Source organism: Cicer arietinum, chromosome 1, assembly GCF_000331145.2.
Source record: "Cicer arietinum cultivar CDC Frontier isolate Library 1 chromosome 1, Cicar.CDCFrontier_v2.0, whole genome shotgun sequence".
NCBI lineage: Eukaryota > Viridiplantae > Streptophyta > Magnoliopsida > Fabales > Fabaceae > Cicer > Cicer arietinum.
The window spans coordinates 51,276,417-51,299,422 of record NC_021160.2 but is presented as its reverse complement, the minus strand read 5'-3'; the positions used below and the strand labels follow the sequence as shown (position 1 = coordinate 51,299,422).

General features: G+C 36.1%; 1 protein-coding gene across 1 annotated transcript in view; it reads right to left on the bottom strand.

Annotated features, from left to right (window-relative positions):
• Positions 1-699: 699 nt before the first annotated feature.
• LOC101491387 (nodulin homeobox-like) overlaps positions 700-23,006 on the bottom strand; it is a 36,130-nt gene continuing 13,823 nt past the window's right edge. The window contains exons 6-20 of the mRNA XM_012715853.3: positions 16,942-17,025; positions 16,736-16,864; positions 10,608-10,826; positions 5,621-5,746; positions 5,421-5,516; positions 4,917-5,072; positions 4,193-4,481; positions 3,960-4,085; positions 3,804-3,873; positions 3,030-3,093; positions 2,853-2,918; positions 2,104-2,637; positions 1,992-2,026; positions 1,497-1,630; positions 700-1,401 (exon numbers count right to left, since the gene is read on the bottom strand). Of these exons, the coding sequence (XP_012571307.1) occupies positions 1,145-1,401; positions 1,497-1,630; positions 1,992-2,026; positions 2,104-2,637; positions 2,853-2,918; positions 3,030-3,093; positions 3,804-3,873; positions 3,960-4,085; positions 4,193-4,481; positions 4,917-5,072; positions 5,421-5,516; positions 5,621-5,746; positions 10,608-10,826; positions 16,736-16,864; positions 16,942-17,025 (2,385 nt within the window). The 3' untranslated portion in view covers positions 700-1,144. The remainder of the gene's footprint in view (positions 1,402-1,496; positions 1,631-1,991; positions 2,027-2,103; positions 2,638-2,852; positions 2,919-3,029; positions 3,094-3,803; positions 3,874-3,959; positions 4,086-4,192; positions 4,482-4,916; positions 5,073-5,420; positions 5,517-5,620; positions 5,747-10,607; positions 10,827-16,735; positions 16,865-16,941; positions 17,026-23,006) is intronic.

Genomic DNA, 23,006 nt, shown 5'->3' with positions numbered 1-23,006 from the left:
CAACAAATTTGATTCCTTGCATGTGACCATATTTGTAAAATATTTAGTTAAATTGAAAAACATTCCTTCAAAAACTTCAAAGAAAGAACGAGAACAAAGAAGTGTGTGCACGAGAGAGATAAACGGTGTGAAAAAGATGATAGATTCTCAATGTAAGTAATAACTTATACATATGTAGGAAATAAATACATACACTTTAGTGCACACCCATTTGCTAAAACATGTAATGTAATATCAATAAGGTAATATGCTGGCGTTAATGGTTTGACACTTAGACTAATTTCTTTCTTAAGTAAAAGTGGAAACCTACTTTGCAAAATTTTCTTCCAATAAAAATGCTTTAAACTCAACTCAAGTTTTGCTCCAATGCAAACAATTCTAAGTTGAAACATAAAAATAATTTAGAGTGTCAAAAATAGAATTTCATGATTTTCTTTATTCAAACGAGAGAGACAGAGATTTGATAGATGATAGATAAAAAAATAAGAGAAAATCAAATAAATGACTTAACACACAATTCATTCATTTCCTTATTTTTTTTGTCAAAATAATACAAATCAAACCATCTTCTCACTCATGAAAACAGGGATCACCGCAACTGCAAACTTCTACTTCAAATGATTTTCAAGTGCTACTCATAATTTTTTGAAAATCAATTTGCACAATTTAAACAATTTCATTTAACAACTAATCCGAAGATTAAAAATCTTAAAATTGTAATGTTTTTGAAATTATTACTCATAACATAAGATGAGCTTGATTGGCAAATGTTAATTTATTGTGAATTCAAGTCCACTACTTCCCTCCAAAAAGACCTGTATAAGACCTTTCTAAACATTTTTGTAACCGGTTATGGTTTCTTGATTAAATCCTAAACTATCATTGCCGAATCACCCTTGATTTGTCTATAACTATCTTCTTTACTTTTCTACTTGGTAAATTTGTTCTTCTCAGCTAATGTCTATGGAACAACAACACATATATAACACATGTACGCACAGGGGTTTGGAATTTGTTCTTTCAGCTAATGTCTATGAAACAACAACACAGATACACAGATTTGGAACCCGCAATCAAGATCGATAATTACAGCAGGTAGCAAAGGAACAGATGCAGCCACTGAAGCATCATGAACTCAGTCCGATCACAACACCAATATTTTGTTTAAATCCCATAATACTTTCATGACACCGAACTTTGTTTGAGCCTCTGCAAATGTTGTGCCAGTTGCTTCTGACGGGTAGGGTAACCGCGACCCTTTATCAACCCTGAGCTCACAAACATCCACAACAGAAGTTGCTAATTCCTCCAAGCTCTTCCCACACCACTTACCATGCAGCTGAAACACCTTTCCTTTGCCAATCTCCTCTCCTTGCCCGCCAACAAGCAAAACATATTGACCTGCATAACAATGACCATATTATGGAGAGCCAACATTTATAGATCCAACCAGCGAAGGCTTGACTAAAAAAAATTTCTTGCATGTGATGCATCACCTGGACCATCAGGTGAGACATTAGACTCAAGTGCTGGCCCTCCCTGCTTATCTGAGACTGGATTGTCAACATCAACTGCTACTGTTCGAACATCCTTAGCTGTACGAGCTAGCCTAGCTTTTCGATTGTTCAACCTGATATGACAAAAATGGAATTCAATTACAAACATTTATGAAGATATTGACGGTTTCAAGTCTAAAATAGTATTTCAGAGACCAAAAAACTTAATTGTATTTCAGAGATTGTGCTACATTTATTGACACCAATAACTGTTAATAGTTCAGCTTCAGATAAGATATTAAACAAATACTCGGTATAATTTTGGTAAAGAAACTTTGAAATATAAATCGATACTAGATGTTTCACTATCTGATCCTATATGGCAAAGTGATCATGTATCAGTTTCTGAACTCCTACAAAGAAGCATGTAGTACAATGAGAAAAACAAGGAACAACTTAAACAAACTATATGACGAGCTACATGAAGAGACGTACCAATTTTTAAGCTGTGAAGATGTAACCTCAGAACCCTGAAAAACATTAAGGAAAGTCTCAGAAAAATATGTTTATGGAATTCTACTCAAGAGCTGAGTTGCATGTAACATACATGAGTACTTAATTTATCAGCCCATGATTGAAGTAAAGCTGCATTTCGGTGCATATCAGGCTCATCTAAGAGTGCCCTCTCTATCAGTGACACCTGGTTATCATTCATTATAGTTCGTTTTCGTTTTTTCCTCTGTGCAAACTCATTCTTTTCATCCTCTGGATTTTCTTCAACTGCAACTTTTTTAAGACGATCATTTGGTTTTGAAAGCCCACCATTATGCATATGATCAACAACATTCTTTCCTTTTGCAGAACTTGCATCTGAACCACTTGTTTCAATTTTATGAGCATCCTTGTTCGTATCTCTTGCTCCTCCTGATGTTGTTTTACCAGATATGCCTTTATTTTCTACCTGACTTTGCCTATTTAAGCCATTGCCTTGAACTCTGTCTTCAGCTCTCGGGTTATGTTGTCCCGAGTTTGAATATGCAGAATTCTCCGACATTCCCTCCTTGACTTTACCACCCTTATCAAGATCAGAGGGTTCTTTACCAGTTAAAGGTAATGGGCACCCGCCAACACTTTGAGCTTCCTACAGGAAATCAAACTTCAAGTCATTTTGTTGAGTACAAGCTACATGGTAATCAAATTATCCAATTTGCGAATTGGTTTATTTGTTTATATAATAGTTTAAGTCATTTTTAGTCCTAAAGCACGGATATGTTTAATTACATTTTTGAACAAACATTCAGCTAGACAATGTTATCATTTAATATGTTAGTCAAAAATAAAAATCCTTGCAAATACCTGATTACACACATTGATGTTGAGTTTAGAAAACTTATCCCAAGACGACTCCTCAAATTTGCTATCCTGAATTTTGCGGCAGAGTGGTTGAGCACATTTATACATAAATTAAGAAAGCGAATGAGTAGAAGAGAAAAGGATAATATTGACAGCTTGAACTAAAGTACAAGGATTTACTTGAACACGATTTCCTCCAAATCCATTTGAAGTAAATAGTGATTGTAATTCGCCAAAAAACACCCTACAAACAATTTACAGATAGAAGTTGTTTAATTACTGATAATATTATAATCCTGGATCTTCAGGAGCAAAATAATTGACAGAATAAAGCTTCATATGCTTAAACAGGGAGTTGAAGTAGGAGGAGAACAAAGTCAATAGAAAGAGTTTTTTTTACTATTAACACAGTTTCCAGGAACACATTCATCAAGACTGGCATAAAACTGAAAGTAAATAGTCAGTTATTAATCTATTTCCCTTTTTCATCAAGAAAAATATTGAGGATATAAATTTAGATATTTATAATTTTAGAACAATATTTTATTATGTAAATAAACCAAAAAAAAGACAAATTGAAGTGTCCTCCTAACTGAACTTTCAAGAAGCTAGAAAATGGCCCACAAACCACCATCAAAGAGAACGTCTATTGATTTTTTATAGTCAAGCAAGACATGAAGCATATAATGATCAAGAAAATTCCTTCTTGACCCCCTCTTGTGTTGACAACAAGTTCTCCTTTTCAGGAAGAAAAAAAATCACTTCATTTCAACATTATCGTTTAAAATAAAACCAATAAGGAACTCTTCCACAATAAGATACTGCTCAAGCATGAAGTAATGTATATATGACTCATAGATGACTGATTAATCATGCAAATAACATTTCAAAACAAGTCATGCTAAAGTAAAAGTGCCAAGTGCTACAACAACGTTTATGAGAGGGACACATAACCTTAAAAGTTGTACATCCTCCACATTTAAGAAGTTCGGAATCAGAGATTCTGCATGACTTAACAATGAGCCTACAGAAAAAGGTTAATTGTAAGAAAAGAGTAGCCATATGCTGCTCATATTTCTGCAAGAATAATTATCTGAGAACAATCATTACGGAGGTTCTTGCTAGCAGTGGAAACTTTAGGAGCATCCGAATCAAAAGAAAACCCAGGCAGCAAGTTAGATAGATCCATTTGCAAGCACTCGAGGACCTTGCGAACGAAAAGGTTCCTTTCCTTCTCTGGAGATTAAAATTGCAAAAGAAAAAAGGTCTAATGATATGAGGATATCTTCTATAAAACAATCAAATTTGGCCTAAAATGTGTAGAATGTTGACAAGGAACCAACCTTCGCATACATGGGGAACAAAACAATGAAGATTTGCAAAGAACTTGACAAATAATGATGTCCTATGATGTGCATAAGAAGCTCTAAGCATGCTGTTTGGGATTAAGTTGAATTCCAAATTTGTGACATCCTTAACATCTGGTGAAGTATTATCCAAAACCCATCCAACAGCAGCAAATATATCATACTCAAGACTTGCATCCTCCTCTGTCTCTGAGAGATTCGATGAACACCAACAGGATATAAAATCTCCATGGGAGAGTGAAATTATTGCTGTCAGAACTTCAGTCTGGAATCACATGCAAAGGAAACGGTCAAATTACCAACCACAGAATGCACATCTGACAAATCAAAGGAGATTCATAAATATTATACAAACTGAAGAGTAATGCTATTTGTTATGAAAGAGAACTCGCAAGAAACATGCGAACGTTGTGCAACCATCCTCTTTCACATGTTTGAATTATTTTTAAGTAAACCAACAATACTTTTACTTCCATCTTTGACCCAAATCAGACTGGGTAAGTGTTGGTTGTTAGTTTTGTGCTCAATTTGTTCCGTAGCAATCAGTATTACTCTAAATTAAATATTAAAACAAGCAGTGAATACGATTTATATAGTGTAGTTTTTTACCAACAAAACAGAACAATGCTTGCTAGTTGCTACTACCAAGTCAATAATACTAAAGCAGGTTAACTTTCTATTATCTTTAGGAGAGACTTACAAAACAAAGTATCATGTAAGATCGAAAGTTTGAGTCATCCGAGAAAATGTCAGCTAGACGCATTGCGTTGAGCTGTACAAACCCCATTGGGTGACTTTTGTTAGCAGTGAGATGTCGGGGATTTCTTCCAAATGCTTTCTTCAACAAGTCAAAAACCTATATCACGGGAACCATATTAAAAAACAATAACCTGATAATAAAGACATCAGCATGCTTAATGGCACAAATACTTAATGCAGACCACCATGGAACAACATCAATTTTATGATTTACTGAAGAGCTTATCTTTTACACAGCAACCCATATTATATGTTTAGTACTCAGAAATTCAATCGCAGTTGATGACCAACATACCCACAGATAACAATGAAATGATGAGAGTAGCAGAATAAGGTAGTTATCAGGCTATAACTTTTGCAAGTCAACTATCAGTCAAATCCTACTAATACAATGCAGCCCTTTATCTTCAACAGTTCAAATTATTGTCATTAGCCAAAAACTAACCTCAAATGCAACAGATTTAGACAATTCTAGACTGTTTGTTGAGCTGGCTACTTCGTCAAGATAAGAAATGCTTTCTGCTTCAAACAAACTCAGCAACTGAGAAATGAAAACAGTGACACTATTGTTATAATATGCATAAATTATAGAGTAGATTAAAGGTAAAAGCGGGGATTTATAGCAAACTTTTCCATTTGACTCACAATAGAAAGTACTTTAGCTTTTAGCCTAGAAATAGCTGCTGCGATTCTATTCGGTGTAGATGGTTGAATGTGTAACTTCAAGATGGATTGAGCAAGAAAAAGAATGCTCCCCTTTCCACATAATTCCTGTTAAGTAAACGAAAAACATGTATGAAGCAACAAATGTCCTATTATTAATCAACAAATCAATATAATAACACAGGCGTCATCCGTAAAATTCACCCAAAAAAAGGCATCATCTTAAAGAACGAGCACCCGTCACATTACAAATCGGTTTTGTAAGATTGAGTTAGGCAAAATCCAAATTCTAAAAAAACCAACAATAAACTGAAACAAACAAAACCATAATGTAAAAGAGCTCTACAGTCCATCCACTTTTTGAGATAAAGCACCACAATGAGTCAAAAAGGCATAAATTGAGATGTGTTGAAGTTGTGGGATTTTAGAGAAAAGGAGACGAGAAAATAATAAGGATTTGAATATTATTGATAATAGTTTTATGTTAACTTGATTACAAAAGACTCAATACTAATATCTATTTATAGAAAAACATAGACTCAATCCTAAATCAGGAACAAATCATAATAATAATTAGAGATATTATAAGATATCTCTATGATTATAAATTGATCATAGACAATAACTCAAGATACTCTAATATAATATAAAAGATATTTTCTAATATTCTAACACTCCTCCTCAAACTAAAACTTACTAAGTTGTAGCTTGCTACAAGAAAACAATGTTTTGCTCCACAAAATAATAAAAAAGATGGAAAGGCAACTCAGGGATGCATATAAAGTCAGAGAGAATTGCTATAAATATAGTATAGCCAGATAGTCTGATTGATCATCAGCCTGAGAGAAGAAATTCATGACAAACAATTGAACAAAGTAAGCTCCGTTCTTCAAAAAAACTGCATTTAGAAGTTTCAAACCTGTTAGAATATTAGAAAATATCTTATAATATCTTTTATATTATATTAGAGTATTTTGAATTATTTCTTATGATCAATTTATAATCATAGAGATATCTTAGAATATCTCTATTATTATGATTTGTTCCTGATTTAGGATTAAGTCTATGTTTCTCTATAAATAGAGATTAGTACTGAATCTTTTGTAATCAAGTTAGCATAAAGCTATTATCAATAATATTCAAACCTTTATTATTTTCTTTTCTCCTTTTCTCTAAAATCCCACAACTTCAATATGGTATCTAGAGCCTATTTGGATCATCCTTGAACAATTTTGTCGTTGTTCCGTTGCCGAGTTCCCAACAGTTAGGGAATATAATCATAATTTCTCTTTTTCAACATTCGGACAAGTTTCACTCGTTTTCCATTCAATTTGCTACTGCCGCCGCCGCCACTATTTTCGGCAAATTTTTCTGCAAATAGCAGTCATCTCCAAATCAAATCATGTCTAAAAGCGCGTCGCCAAAAGCCGTCACACGTGCTGCTAATCTCTCATGCGAGTAGATCTGCCGCCGCCGTCTGCTGCCTGCCATCACTGCTGGAAAAGTTTTCCGACACAACCACTTTCATTGTGTGCGGAATCTCCCAATCTCCACAACTCAGATTTCTTTTAGGTCAAAAGTTGCTCCACGCAACTCATGTGCCTCCAAGATCCACCGTGTTCATCTCACGCGCCGCCACCAACAGCCTCGAGCTCAGGCGCGTATGTCTGCCTTCCGGCATAATGTTTCAATCGTCTAGATTGAGTTTTTCTTCCTGGTTCCAGATCTGTTTTATGTTTTTTCTTTCGAGCCACATGCATACAGTTTGACAATTTGTCCCAAATACACTGGCCCTATCTTTGTCCTAGATGTATTGTCCTTGCCTTTCTCTCTCTGAAGCATGTCTCTCTCTCCTTGAAGCAAATTTAAGTTTAAATATTTTGAATCTCTAATATTATTGGTTTGAAGCTTCCAAATGCAGTTCTTTAGAAGGACAGACTTTGCTTTGTTCAATTGCTTGCCATGAATTTCTCTCATGCTAATGATCATTCCGGCTAGGCTATATTTATAGCAATTCTCTCCGACTTCACCTGCATCCCTGAGTTGCTTTTCCATTCTTTTTATTATTTTGCAGAGCAAAACATTGTTTCCTTGTAACAAGCTAAAGGTTAGTAAGCTTTAGCTTGAGGGGGAGTGTTAGAATATTAGAAAATATCTTATAATATCTTTTATATTATATTAGAGTATCTTAAATTATTTCTTATGATCAATTTATAATTATAGAAATATCTTAGAATATCTTTCTTTATTATTATGATTTGTTCCTGATTTAGGATTAAGTCTATGTTTCTCTATAAATAGAGATTAGTACTGAATCTTTTGTAATCAAGTTATCATAAAGCTATTAACAATAATATTCAAATCCTTATTATTTTTTCTCCTCCTTTTCTCTAAAATCCCACAACTTCAACAAAACCAAGAATAACGGAGGCTCAAAATATTAAAACTTGAATTTGCTTTAAGGAAAGAAAGGCATGCTTCAGGTAGAAAAAAGCAAGGTCAGTACATCTGTGACAAAGATGGGACCAATGTATCAGGGACAAATTGTCAAGATAAAGCGAGTCATGAAAATAAAAGACATCGTCAAAATAACTATCAACGAAGGAAGAAGTCATCACTAATATGATTCATATGTAGGAAAAGAGACACCACCAAAATGATCGTCGGTAGAAATAGAAGCCACTGTTATAATCTATTAGTAAGAACTAAATTGCATGACAAACACCGAAGAAGAAGCAGTGCAACTCTAACAAAACGAAGCCATGATTGATCAACAAAGTAAGAAAATGCTTCCAAAACAGGAGAGATAATGGTTGTTTGAACAAGAACACATATTTTTGTTGATCAACATTGAAAAGTGAGGGCAGATCTGGAACCGTTGAAGAAAGAATAACCGTGCACCAAGAAAGTATAAAAGGAAGCCCAAAATGTTAACCACACCCAACAGTAGCAAATAATTTTTCACCCCAATACCTGTTGGGTACCATGCATCTGCTTTACTCTTGTCCTTGTTTTGTGCCAAATACAAGAACCCAAATGCACCAACTATAGCCCCGAGTTTCCCTGTTGCTGATGATATTCCATGGCAAGTAGATCGAAATCTAGCAGGAAAAATCTCCGCCGACACAACAAATGTGGTAACATTTGGCCCAAAATTTGCAAACAAGGAGGTCAATGAATACAATGCGACAAATCTTAATTCTCTACTGACTTTGGATTTTGCATAATTTTGTATGAGGCAATTGTGCCAAACTCAGAGAACAATTCTTTGAGCTTTTCATCAGTAATGGAATCATCCAAGTTCTTGATATACAAATTCACCCCTTGATATTTGTTTACAAATTCCTTAACAGTCTGCTCGAACCGACCTATCAGCTCAAGCTTCCGTTCAAATTTTTTCAGGGCTTTCCCCACATACCACTCCTTTTCGTCAAATTTCTTTCCATTCAATGCCTCCACGTCATTAGCAGCATTGTCTGGATTTTCGAAATTGACAAAACCAAAACACTTTGACCTACCATTTGCATCTCTCACCAAAACAGCACTAGTAATGGTGCCATATTCTCCAAATATCTTTCTCAACTCATCCACTCACATAGGTTTTTCACATAAACATAGCTTTGTGATCAATTGTCTTATCCAAATTCTCGATAAAAGTATTTGTAGTACTATTCTTCCTAATACTAGGATCCCGATGAGAATACATAACCCTAATAGATTTGTTGTTCAGTGGAGTAAAATTCTGCATATCCAATGCCCTAGCTGCATCCTGAGGGTTACTGAAATTAAGATAACCATAACCAAGTGAACGACGCGAAGCCAAATCCTTGCAAACCCTAACCAAAACGACTTGGCCAACCTGATTGAATAGATCGTAAAGTTGAGAATCGTTGACATTTAAGTCAAGGTCACCATCGTACAACGACTTTGTAATGAAGTTCGGGTTGAGTGTGGCAACCACACCGTTCAAAGGAGCCGACACGACGGCGGGAGTTTGATGCTGAACCTGAACGTGAGCCATCACCACTTCAAATTGATGATAATAATAAATTAATAAAAAATAAACCCTAACCAAACTACTTCACAATTTTTTTTTCTTCTTCTTTGTGTGTAAATAGACTAAGGATAAACCGCCGGTGATCGGAACAGATAAGGGATACGACGGAGAAACTTTAACTTTTTTGGATTTTTATTTTTTTTGGAGGGCAAAGGGTTGTTTGCCGGAAAAGTGCGGAAACAGTGACGATGACGGCGGCAGTAGCGAACTAAACGGAAAACGTAAACCGGTGTTGGAATGTAACACGATAGTGGTTTGAAAAAGGAATGTTCATGTTGAAAAAAGAGAAACTATGATTATATTTACTAACTGTTGGGAACTCGGAAGCGGAACAACGGCAAAATTGTTCAAGAATGATCGAAATAGACTCTAGATACCATGTTGAAATTGTGGGATTTTAGAGAAAAGGAAAAGAGAAAATAATAAGGGTTTGAATATTATTAATAATAGCTTTATGCTAACTTGATTACAAAAGACTCAATACTAATATCTATTTATAGAAAAACATAGAGTCAATCCTAAATCAGGAACAAATCATAATAATTATTAGAGATATTCTAAGATATCTCTATGATATAAATTGATTATAGAAAATAACTCAAGATACTCTAATATAATATAAAAGATATTATAAGATATTTTCTAATATTCTAACAAGATGCTACTCTAATTTTTTAGACATATGATGACTCTCTTTATTCAGACAACAATGTATATATAATTAATTGACTTTTTTACTATAGAAGGAGTTTAGTGTGATTTATTTATTGAGCTTCCAATTTTAATAAATTGTATTGTGAGCTGGGCTTCCAAACTGTCCGCATCTCCAAACAAACTTTAGAAGATTAATCTCATATAAAGTCACCCATGATGAGCTGCTCAAAATGTATGCAATAAGTTTAGTTTGGAAACCTTATTCTTAAGAAGGCGCTCCTTAAACAATCTTTGCTGACATAATAACTGAAGAAACTGCAAAGAAGCTTCACACTGCTGGCAGAGATAATAAACTACTCTTTCTGCTGTCGAATTTGATTCCGTGGACATATCTTCATTATAAGTTGCCAGTGTAGTCTCAACAGACCTAACAACCACACGAACTGATCCAAAAGCAGCATCCATAAATATGTCAACCTGTCATAGAATTCATGATTATCCATAGCACGAAAATGTATCATCAGCTAATGAGTAATAATATTAACTTCTAGAAATAGAAACTTGGTAAGAGATGTAAATTCTAGGATGTAATCAAACCATTTATGTGCTTTCACCCAATAACTTAAGCTATTAGGGAGAGCTGTTTCATAACAGAGACTATATACAAGAATTTAGCTGACCAGAATAAATTTTAGAAGGATGCATCAAACGGATTGAAAGAAATGCTACTTGAATTGGTATATATTTCAGTTAATAATCAATTGACATAAAAAATTCCTTTATTTTTCGGTGTTTGGAAAAATATAAATTTCACAAAGTTATCCAACAAGATTGAGGTCTAAGAGTATGCCAAATGTTTGGAGACAGTATGTTAGTATTCGTTGTTAAGAACAAACATAACACACAAAATTGCAAAAATTATAAGGAGATTAAACTCATGAGACATATACGAAATTGTACGAGTAAAACTAATGCAGAGATTAAGAAAAAGAAATATCACAGAAAATCAATTTTGTTTATGTCAAGGAGACTTACACATGGTTTTTACTGATCTGAAAAAATGCATAAGATAGGGGACTTAGGGAGGTGTAGAAGACTTCAAGAAAAAAGTTTCGATTGATGAGAAAATATGTATGAAGGCATCACGACTAGTGTGAGTACAAGAAACAAAATATATCTCTATAGATATAGGTGTGCACCCATGGTCGACTTTAAACCCTTATCTTTTTATCTTTGTTTCTAGACGTGCTTAATGCACAACAACGTGCTATTTTGCATGCTTTTTTGTGAATGATAGAGCTATAGCCAGAGGTGCATATTAATGTGAATCAGGAATTGATTAATCTCATTAATTATATTTATCAATTTGTCCCTAGAATAAGTTACACAAATCAGAAATTGATTTGTTCTCATTAATTATAATTATTCGTTGTAATTACCTGTATAGACTATAATCTTTATTTATACGAGGAATAACAATGAGAAAAGCATCAAGCCATTTTTACTGACATGGTATCAGCTTGTTACGATCCTAAATTTCTTGGAGTTTAGGTTTTCGAATTTTTCGAAATCCCTTTTTGCTTTCTTGCTCGTGGTTTCTTGGTCTCGGTTGTCATTGTTCGTAACTCTTGCTTGCAATCTGATTCTCCTTGGTCGCAATTGAATTTCTGCTTCAATTTGTGATTCTGGGATCAAGTTTGTTCATCGTCGAATTTGTTCGCTTGCGTTTCTGATTTCTGCTTCGATTTTGGCTCGTCACGGTATTTGTTCACTTATTCTTGTTCGCAAGTCTATGTTTGTGCACGTGTTAGGTTCCAACCTCTATTCACCAGTACAAATTGTGATTCTGTTCTGTTCACGTATTGCTGTCCCGTCCATTTTGTTGTTGGCTGCAACAATATTGGTTTTCATGGCTTTGGAAAAAGAAAGAGATCAGTTTTGTGTTCGCTTCACTGGCAAGAACTACGTTACTTGGGAATTTCAATTCAAGATGTATGTCAAAGGGAAAGGATTATGGAGTCACTTGGATGGAGTTTCTAAGGCACCAACAGAGACAGTTGCTTTAGACGCGTGGGAAATCAAAGATGCTCAAATTATTTCTTGGATTCTCAATACTATTGATCCTCAAATGATCAATAATTTGCGCTCTTTCTCAACTGCCTAAGAAATGTTGAATTATTTGAAGCGTATTTACAACCAAGACAATACAGCCAAACGTTTTTAGTTGGAGTTAGAGATAGCCAATTACAAACATGGTAATTTGTCTGTTCAGGAATACTATTTTGGTTTTTAAAATTTGTGGACAGAAAACTTTGCCATTATACATGTTGTTGTTCCCAAGACTTCTCTGCAGATGTCCAAGCTGTCTACAATACCAGTAGGAGGGATCAATTTATCATGAAGCTTTGCCCGGAATTTGAGGCCGTTAAAGGTGCTTTACTGAATAAGAGTTTTGTCCCCTCTTTGGATATATGTGTTGGTGAGCTTCTCAGGGAGGAGCAACGTCTCCTTACTCAAGGAGCCATGTCTCGTGACGTTGTTGTTTCTGAACCTGTGACAGTTGCATATGTTGCCCAGAGTAGAGGTAAAAGTCGTATGCGACAGGTCCAATGCTTCTCATGCAACCAATTTGGACATGTTGCTCGTAGTTGCAGTAAGAAGTTTTGTAATTACTGCAAACAACAAGGTCATCTCATCTCTGACTGTCCCACACGTCCCCCACGACCCACACAACGTTCGGTGCAGGCATTCCATGCCACGACAAGACCTGCAGTTGGTCCTTCTTCTAGTGGTGCATCTAAGGGTGGTACCATTCAGCCTGAAATGATTCAACAAATGGTACTTTCTGCACTTTCAGCCTTGGACATTCAGGGTAAATCTTCTGATGTTTCTCATCCATGGTTTCTTGATTTTGGTGCATCGAATCACATGACAGGTTCTTCTGCGTATTAGCACAATTTACAGTCTTATCACGACAATCAACAAATTCAAATTGCTGGTGGTAATACCCTCCCTATTACGAACGTTGGTGACATCAACTCTAATTTTCAAAATGTGCTTGTATCACCCGAACTTGCTTCCAATTTATTGTCTATTAATCCAAACTCTGCTGTTTTGTCTCATTTATTTAAAACTGATTTGTTGGAAAATAAACATGTTGTTTCTACTGTATCTGTTTCATGTTTTGTTTGCAAATTAGCTAAAAGTAAAACACTTCCTTTTTCCTCTGGTGCTCATCGTGTCTCCACTTGTTTTGAGATGATTCATAGTAATGTGTGGGGTATGTCTCCTATCGCTTCCCATGCTCACTATAAATATTTGGTCACATTTATTGATGATTATAGTCGTTTTATTTGGATATATTTTCTCCGATCTTAATTTGAAGTGTTTTCTATGTTTAAGAAATTTTTGACATATGTTGAAATTCAGTTTCAAACAACTATTAAAAATTTTCGCTTTGACTCTGGTGGTGAATATATGTCTCATGAGTTTCAGGAGTACCTTCAACAGAAAGGCATTTTGTCTCAACGTTCTTGTCCCCATATCCCCCAACGAAATGGATGGCATAATGTAAAAATCGTCATTTCCTTGATGTGACGCGCACCTTACTTCTCCAAGCTTCTATACCCACTAGGTTTTGGGTAAAGGCTCTATCCACGATAGTTTTTTTAATCTATCGCCTTCCTTCTATGGTTATTGATCTTAACTCTCCTTTCTTTCGTATTTTTAAAACTCACCCTAATTATAGTGCCTTACATACTTTTGGATGTGTATGTTTTGTTCACCTACCTCCGTATGAAATGCATAAGCTTGGAGCACAATCTGTTCAATGCGCATTTATGGGGTATAGTCAATCTCATAAGGTTTTGTGTGTTATAATGTTTCTAACCATCGTTTCCGCATTTCTAGGAATGTGACATTTTTTTATAATCAATTTATGTTTTCTTGCCTTACTCCTTCCATGAATGATTTTGCTATGCTTCCAAACTTTGCTATTATGCATCAATCTATAAAACGTTTTAAGCCAGACAATGTATATGTTTGAAAACCCAAACAGCAGGTTCCCATCCCTCTTCCCGACACTGATCCCTCACCTGATCCTGTAGCCACTGCACCACGACGTTCTAGTAGAGCGTCTCGAGCACCTGATAGATATTCACCAGACAGGTATAATTCCTCGCATACTTCTCTATCTGCCTCTCTCTCTAGTATCTCTATTCCTACTTGCTACTCACAGGCTGTTAAAGATGTGCGATGGGTAAAAGCAATGAATGAGGAACTTCAGGCTCTCCAAGACAATTTCACATGGGATATTGTCTCTTGTCCTCCTCATATCAAACTCATAGGTTGCGAATGGGTGTATTATGTGAAAATGAATTATGATGGTTCCCTCAACCGTTACAAGGCTCGATCGGTTGCCTTAGGAAACAAGCAGAAATATGAAATTGATTATGACGAGACATTTGCACCCGTTGCCAAAATGAAAACTGTTCGAACTGTGCTCTCTATAGCTGCTTCTAATGGGTGGACTCTTCATCAGATGGATGTGAAGAATGCATTTCTTCATGGTGATCTGACTGAAGATATTTATATGACTCCTCCTCAGGGCTTATTCTTTTCATCTAAGGGTGTGTGCAAACTCAAACGCTCCTTGTATGGTTTGAAACAGGCTCCCGGAGCATGGTATAAAAAGTTTCGTTCCATTGTACTTGGGTTCTTTTTTACTCAAAGCCAATATGACTCATCTTTGTTCATTCACCGCACCTCTACATGCATTGTTCTTCTTCTTCTTTATGTTGATGATATGGTTATTACTGGTTATGATATGACATCCATCCAGGAACTTAAACAACAATTGCGAGCCTCATTCCATATGAAAGACCTCGGTAATTTGCATTATTTTCTTGGTCTTAAGGTTCATTACACCTCCAAGGGTATATTTCTCCAATAGCATAAGTATGCCATAGACTTGATTTCTATGGATGGCCTCCAATCAACTAACCTGGTGGATACTCCTCTTGAAGTTAATGTTAAATACCATCATGATGAGGGCGACCTTTTGATCAAACCTCTATTGTATCGGCAACTCGTGGGTAGTCTTAATTACTTGACCATTACTCGACCTGACATATCGTTTGTTGTCCAACAGGTAAGTCCGTTCATGCACTCTCCTCGTCATCTTCACTTAGCAGTTGCCGTCGTATAATTCGCTACTTGAAAGGTACCTCTCACCGGGGTTTGTTCTTTCCTATTGGGACACCTCCTAAATTGATTGCTTACAGTGTTGCTGATTGGGTCGGGTGTCCTGACACTCGGCGCTCTGTCACCGGTTGGTGCATGTTTCTTAGTTCTTCATTGAGTTCATGGAAAAGTAAGAAGCAATCAAGAGTCTCTAAATCCTCTACTGAATTCGAGTATCGTGCCATGTCTATTGTTTGTTCTGAAATAATTTGGCTTCGTGGTCTTTTGTCTGAACTTGGGTTTCCTCAAACAAAGTCAACATCTCTCTATGCTGACAATACAAGTGCCATTCAAATTGTTGCCATTCCAGTTTTTCATGAGCGCACAAAGCACATTGAAGTAGATTTTCATTCTATTAGGGAGGCCTATGATAATCATGTTATTTCACTTCCTCATGTCAACACTCAATTGCAGATTGCAGATATTCTTACTAAAGCTGTTCCTCGTCCGCACCATCAGTTTCTTGTTAACAAATTGATGCTACTTGACCAACCGCATCAATTTGAGGGGGGATGTGAATCAGGAATTGATTAATCTCATTAATTATATTTATCAATTTGTCCCTAGAATAAGTTACACAAATAAGAAATTGATTTGTTATCATTAATTGTAATTATTCATTGTAATTACCTGTATAGACTATAATCTCTATTTATACGAGGAATAACAATGAGAAAGGCATCAAGCCATTTTTGCTGACAATTAAAAATATACAAGAGATATGTTATGGTGCTTGCTTTTTCTGGATGATACAGTTTTAATTGGAGAGATGAGGGAAGAAATAAAGGGAAACTTAAAATATGGAAACAAGCCTTAGAAATATACAGAGTTCGCCTATTTAAGAGTGAAACGGAGTACACTAAATGCAAAGTTAGCAAGTGGTACAAAAATCACAGCTTAGAATGAAAAATGGAGAAAATACAAGTATTATGTTAAAGTAATTTGGATCCATCATATATAAAATGACCGCAAGATAGAGAGAGATGTTTACCAAGCTAAAAGTAGAGAAAGATCAAGAAAAAAGGATTTGAAATAGTAACAATAATATAAAAACAATTTTTTAAACCAGTTCAAACAAATAGATGCAAACAAAATAATGTTTATGACTGAAGAATTTAAGACGCGAGGTGGAGGTGATCATGTACCTTGGGATGTGCAAGCAATACTTGTACAATATCTCTCCATTGTGTTGAAATAAACCCTGTTATCAGATATAAATTGCACGCTACAAGAGTTGAATGCAAAAGGTGCACATGACTAAAAGCATGGCCTTCCTGCAAAATACATGTAAAGCTCAATACGGATTGACAACACAGAAGATCAACATGTAAAGAGCCGAATTGAGAAAGACCTGTCTATAACCACCAAGAACAGTTAGTGTGAAGAAAACCATTTCAATCAGCTGTTCGATCACTTTAACATCATCTAGAAAAATCTGTAATCATATTCCAAAACAGATTACAATTGGAACCACGGCTTTAATACTCAAATGAGGAAAGTTAATATCCATAGGACACCACTACAGGTTATTTTCTGCAAACAAACAAAACTGTATAGAATTGTGAATACAACTTTCACAGAACTCTAACTTTTGGCGTTTGCCTAAATATGACCACAAATTCGTGTGAACAGTAAAGATATAAATGAGATTAGAAAAGAAGACTCCATCTAGAAAATATATATTGTGTTATGTAATTAATTGTTACTTAACTATTCTGGAATACTCTTCAGTTTGTTAAGGGTGTTATAAAAGACCTTTGTTGAAGGCTACATTTCTGTCATAGTAGCTCTATAGGTTTCTGTTATGAGAATAGCTTGAAAATTAAACTTTGGTATTTTGTATAAATACTTCAGACTTTGTAAACTTAGATAAATTTTCAGTAAATTAACGTTTCTAACAAGATTACCCCCCTCTTTCTCTTTCTCTCTCACACACACACACATTTTCTATCAAGTTCTGTCATGGCATCCAAAGCTTATTTGTGATCTATCGTGGCTTCTGAATTCTCTCTTTTCCCTCCCTCGCCGCAATTGTGGCACTCCATCGATGCATACTTCTTCATCAGCAACCACTATTGTGGCATTGGCTTTGATTACTTTTTGCAAGTGATCTATGAAGAACTTGTGACACTGGCTTTGATTACTTTTTGCAAGTGGTCTATGAAGAACTAGACGTTACAAATTTTCTTCCGTTGAAAATATATTTATGATCTTTGTATTTATTACATATCACATCATATAATGCAAATAGGGATAGTATCTTTTATATTTATTTTTGTATTTATTGTTTTGAGCCTATATATAACCGAATCCGTTGTGCAGTTCACACAAACAGTTTCACCATATGTCTCTCTCATTTTCTCTCATTCAACATAGTATCTAGAGCCTATTGAGAGACAATCCTATACCGTGATTACCCAGGGATCCATTGTCCTTCAGTGAGATTTTTTTTAGGTAAACCGTATCCCAATTACGGTTTACCCCCTTCTTCATCACTGTTATTTTATTTTTCAGCTAATCAGTCGCTTCACTGTTCATTGCAAAAAAAAATTCTTTTGCCTCTTCCGCTACTGTTTTGTTGCTGGTTCTAGGTAACTGCTTACTGATTATGGCTACTTATGAAGATTTCCTTCGGTGGGTAGAGTATTGTCATAACTCTAGCTCTGATATTTCGGCCGCACAAAGTAGTAGTTCACCTATTTGCATCTCATCTTCTCTTAGCCCATGGATTCTCAATTCTGGTGCATTTGACCACATTACATGTAATAATGCTCTTTTCTCCTCTCTCACTACCTCTGGTTATTTACCTAGAATAGTCTCAGCCAATGATTTCAAAACACAGTCCCAAGGGATTAGCATTGTCCAAATCCTCCCATCTCTGTTAGTTACATATGTCCTTTATGTGCCTGGATGCCCATTTAATTTAATTTCTATTAGTCGATTGACTCATTTTTTAGACGATGTTGTTCTAACGACGTGTTATCTTATAAATCGCACGCCTTCATCTGTCTTTGATAACAAAGTCCCTCACTCAATCCTCTTCACTCACTTCCTCCTCATGTCTTCAGGTCTACATGTTTTGTCCACAATCTTACTTCTGATCTTGACAAACTTTCAGCTTGATCACTAAAATGTGTCTTTCTTGGCTATCATTGGTCCCAAAAAGGTTATCATTATTATTCTCCTACTCTTCGACGATACCTCATATTGAGTCGTTTCCTGGCCATTTGTCTGCAACCATTTATGTGGACCTACCAGAGTCTGTTTCACCTTCTCTTTTACCACTATGACCTATTACGTATGTCCCACCTGAGACACCTCTGATGACCCCTCCCGTTGTCCCACTTGAGACTCCTCTTATGGATCCTCCAATTGTTCAACCTCTTCAGACATACCGTCATCGTCAACCACCATCGGTTGTACATGTCCCTACAACTGTTCTTGATACGAGGTCATTCCAGACGCCCCATCGCCGCCGCCTCCTCCTTTAATGTAAAGGTATACATCCTACTCGTAATACATCCCCTCATTACATTGGTTTGAGTTACCATCGCCTTTCTCCTTTGCATTATGCTTGCTTGTCTTCCTTGTCTTCTATTTCTATTCCTAAATCTCCAGGTGAAGCTTTATCCCACCCAGAGTAGACGCAAACAATAATTTATGAGATTTGTGCACTTCAGAGTAGTGGTACCTAGGAATTGGTTCCTTTACCATCTGGAAAGTCTTTAGTAGGATGTTGTTGGCTTTATACGGTGAAAGTTGATCCTGATGGTAAGATTGATCGCTTTAAAGCTTGTTTGGTGGCAAAAGGGTACACTCAAATTTTTTACCCTAATTAAAGTGATACTTTCTCACTTGTGGCTAAGATGGCATATGTTAGACCACTCCTCTCTATTGCAGCCATCAGACATTGGTCTCTTCACCAATTTGACATTAAAGATGCATTATTGCATGGGGACCTTGAAGAAGTGTATATGGAGCAACCATTTGGATTTGTTGCTCAAGAGGAGTCATCTGCCATGGTTTGTCGACTTCACAGATCTCTCTATGATCTTAAACAATCTACTCGAGCTTGGTTTGACAGATTTAGCACAATATTGCAACAACTTGGTATGATTCGAAGTGAAGCTGATCATTCTCTTTTTTATTGTCATTCAGTCCAATGGTGCATTTACTTGATTGTTTATGTAGATGATATTGTCATAATTGGTAGTGATCAGCAGAACATACTCCAATTGAAACATCTATCTTATCGGTTTCAAACTAAAGATCGTGGCAAACTCCGCTACTTCTTGGATATTCAGGTAGCCCAATCTAAGGACGGCTTAGTAATTTCATAAAGGAAATATGCCATGGATATTCTTGAAGAGACAGATTTATTGAATGTCAAGTCAGTTGATACTTTTATGGATCCAAATGTCAAACTTCTACCTAATCATGGGGAGCCATTTTCAAATTCAGAGAGATACAGAAGATTGGTTGGTAAATTAAACTACCTCACAGTCACCTCCAGACATTTCTTTTGCAGTCAGTGTGGTAAGTCAATTCTTAAACTCTCCTTGCCAAGAATATTGGGATGTTGTAATACGAATCTTGAAATACATTAAAGGTGCTTCAAGAAAAGGTCTAATTTATGAAAACAGGGGACATACTTAGATGGTTATTCAGATGCCAATTGGACAGGTTCACCCATTGATAGGAGATCTACTTCTGAGCATTGTGTACTTGTGGGAAGAAACTTAATATCCTGGAAGAGTAAGAAACAAAGTGTAGTTGTAAGATCTAGCGTTGAAACTGAATACATGGTTATGGCATTAGTGACTTACGAGCTCATTTGGTTGAAATTGTTACTCAAAAAACTTCAATTTGAAGAGGCAACAAAAATGACATTAATCTATGATAATCAAGCACCATTGCACATTGCCCCTAATCCAATTTTTCATGAGAGGACCAAACATATTGAGATAGAGTGTCACTTTGTAAGGGAGAAGATCGAATCAGGCGACATCACACCTAACTTTGTTAATTCCAACGATCAATTGGTAGATGTATTCACTAAGTTCTTGAGAGGTCCTCGAATCAGTTATATATGTAACAAGTTTGATGCATATGATTTATATGCTTCAACTTGAGGGGGAATGTTGAAAATATATTTATGATCTTTATATTTCTTACATATCACATCATATCATGTAAATAAGGATAGTATCTCTTATATTTATTTTTGTATTTATTGTCCTGAGTCTATATAAAACCGACTTCGTTGTGTAGTTCAGACACAGTTTCACCATATCTCTCTCTCATTTTCTCTCATTCAACATTTCCATTAGAAGCATCAAACTGAACCTCTAATCAAAGGCCACTGCCTCCAACATTTTGTGATTAAGATGTCGGTTCTGTGAAAATTCCTCACTGAAGATACTTATAAAAAAATAAAATGATGGTCTTGTACTTGTTGAGAATCTCATATTCAATGTAATATGGTTTTGTAGGGTTGAAAGATAGCATCAGACTCTATCCAATATTTGTTTGACCACCCATTATCAGGTCACTCGGGTCATGCTCTAGATGTACAGTCTTGGGCTTAGGGGGTATATTGAGAGTCTTACATTGAATATGATATAGCATAAAAAAGTGTTTATAAGTGGAACAGGTTAGAGCTTAAGCTCAACCCAAATCATTAGATGGTCATGTGAATCAGGAAATAAATAATAATTTATAATTATATTTATCAGTTTTCCTAAAATTAGTTAGACAAATCAGGATTTGATTTGATTCTCTTAATTTGTAATTATTAGATATAAATGTTGTAACGATTATTTATACTGAGAGATATCAAAGCAAAAAGGGCATCAAACCCTAAATTGTGACATGGTATCAGCAGGTTCGATCAAACCTGTGAGTTCTTAGTTAATCTTGGCTTTATTCAGCGACATCCCACTGGGTCGCTCTTGAAAATTGTTCCTTCCGTTCTTGGTACTTGCTTGTTTCGTGATTACGTTGCGAACTCTCAACTATAACTGGTTGCGGTTCGATTCTTGGTTTCATCTTCGCGATTCCTGATTGTCGATTACAATTCTCAGGTGTTGCGATTGTGCTTTTGGGTTGTTTCTCGCTGCTGCTCGTCACTGCGTTTCTGGGTCTTTCTCGCTGCCGATCGTTACTGCGTTTCTGGGTCATTCTCGCTGCTGCTCATTAAATTCTCGCTGCTGCTCATTACATTCTCGCTGCTGCTCGTTACTGCGTTTCTGGGTCATTTTCGCTGCTTGTTTATTGGTTTCCGTTCAGCCGTCGCTGCTTGCGTGATCGCGTTTGGTTGTCTCGTGGTAATTTTTTTGTTACAGACCTGTTGTTTAAGAAAGCATTTGATTGATCCCTTTGCTAGCTTCAGTTATTTTATTCTTAATTTCTTATCTGCACATTACTGAAAAAAAAAAAACTTTGTGCACGTGATGGCTTTTGAAAAAGACAACTTTTGTGTACGTTTTACCGGTAAGAATTACGCTGCTTGGGAATTTCAATTCAAAATGTATGTTAAAGGAAAGGGATTATGGAGTCACCTTGATGGGGTTTCTAAGGCACCGACAGAGAAAGTCGCCTTAGATGCGTGGGAAATCCAAGATGCTCAGATTATTTCCTGGATTCTCAATACTATTGATCCTCATATGATCAATAATTTGCGCTCTTTTTCAACTGGTCAAGAAATGTGGAACTATTTGAAGCGTATCTACAACCAAGACAATACGGCCAAACGTTTTCAGTTGGAGCTAGAGATAGCCAATTACAAACAAGGTAATTTGTCAATTCAAGATTATTATTCTGAATTTTTGAATTTGTGGACAAAACACTATGCTATTCTATTTGCTGCCGTTCCCAAGACTTCTCTTGCGGATGTCCAAGCTGTCTACGACACTAGTAAGCGGGATCAATTTCTCATGAAACTTCGTCCGGAATTTGAGGTTGTTAGAGGTGCTTTGCTGAACAGAAATCCTGTTCCATCTTTGGATACATGTGTTGGTGAACTTCTCAGAGAGGAACAACGTCTCCTTACTCAAGGAACCATGTCTCGTGATGTTATCACTTCTGAACCTGTTGCATATGCTGCTCAGAGCCGAGGTAAAGGTCGTGATATGCGACAAGTCCAATGTTTCTCGTGTAAACAGTTTGGCCATGTCGCTCGTAGTTGCAATAAGAAGTTTTGTAACTATTGCAAGCAACAAGGTCATATTATCTCTGATTGTCCCACGCGCCCTCCACGACCAACACAACATTCCGTGCAGGCACTCCATGCCACTACGAGCTCCGCAGTTGGTCCTTCCATTTCTAGTGCCTCTACTGGTGGTGCTCTACAGCCTGAAATGATTCAACAAATGGTACTTTCTGCTCTTTCAGCCTTGGGAATTCAGGGTAAGTCTT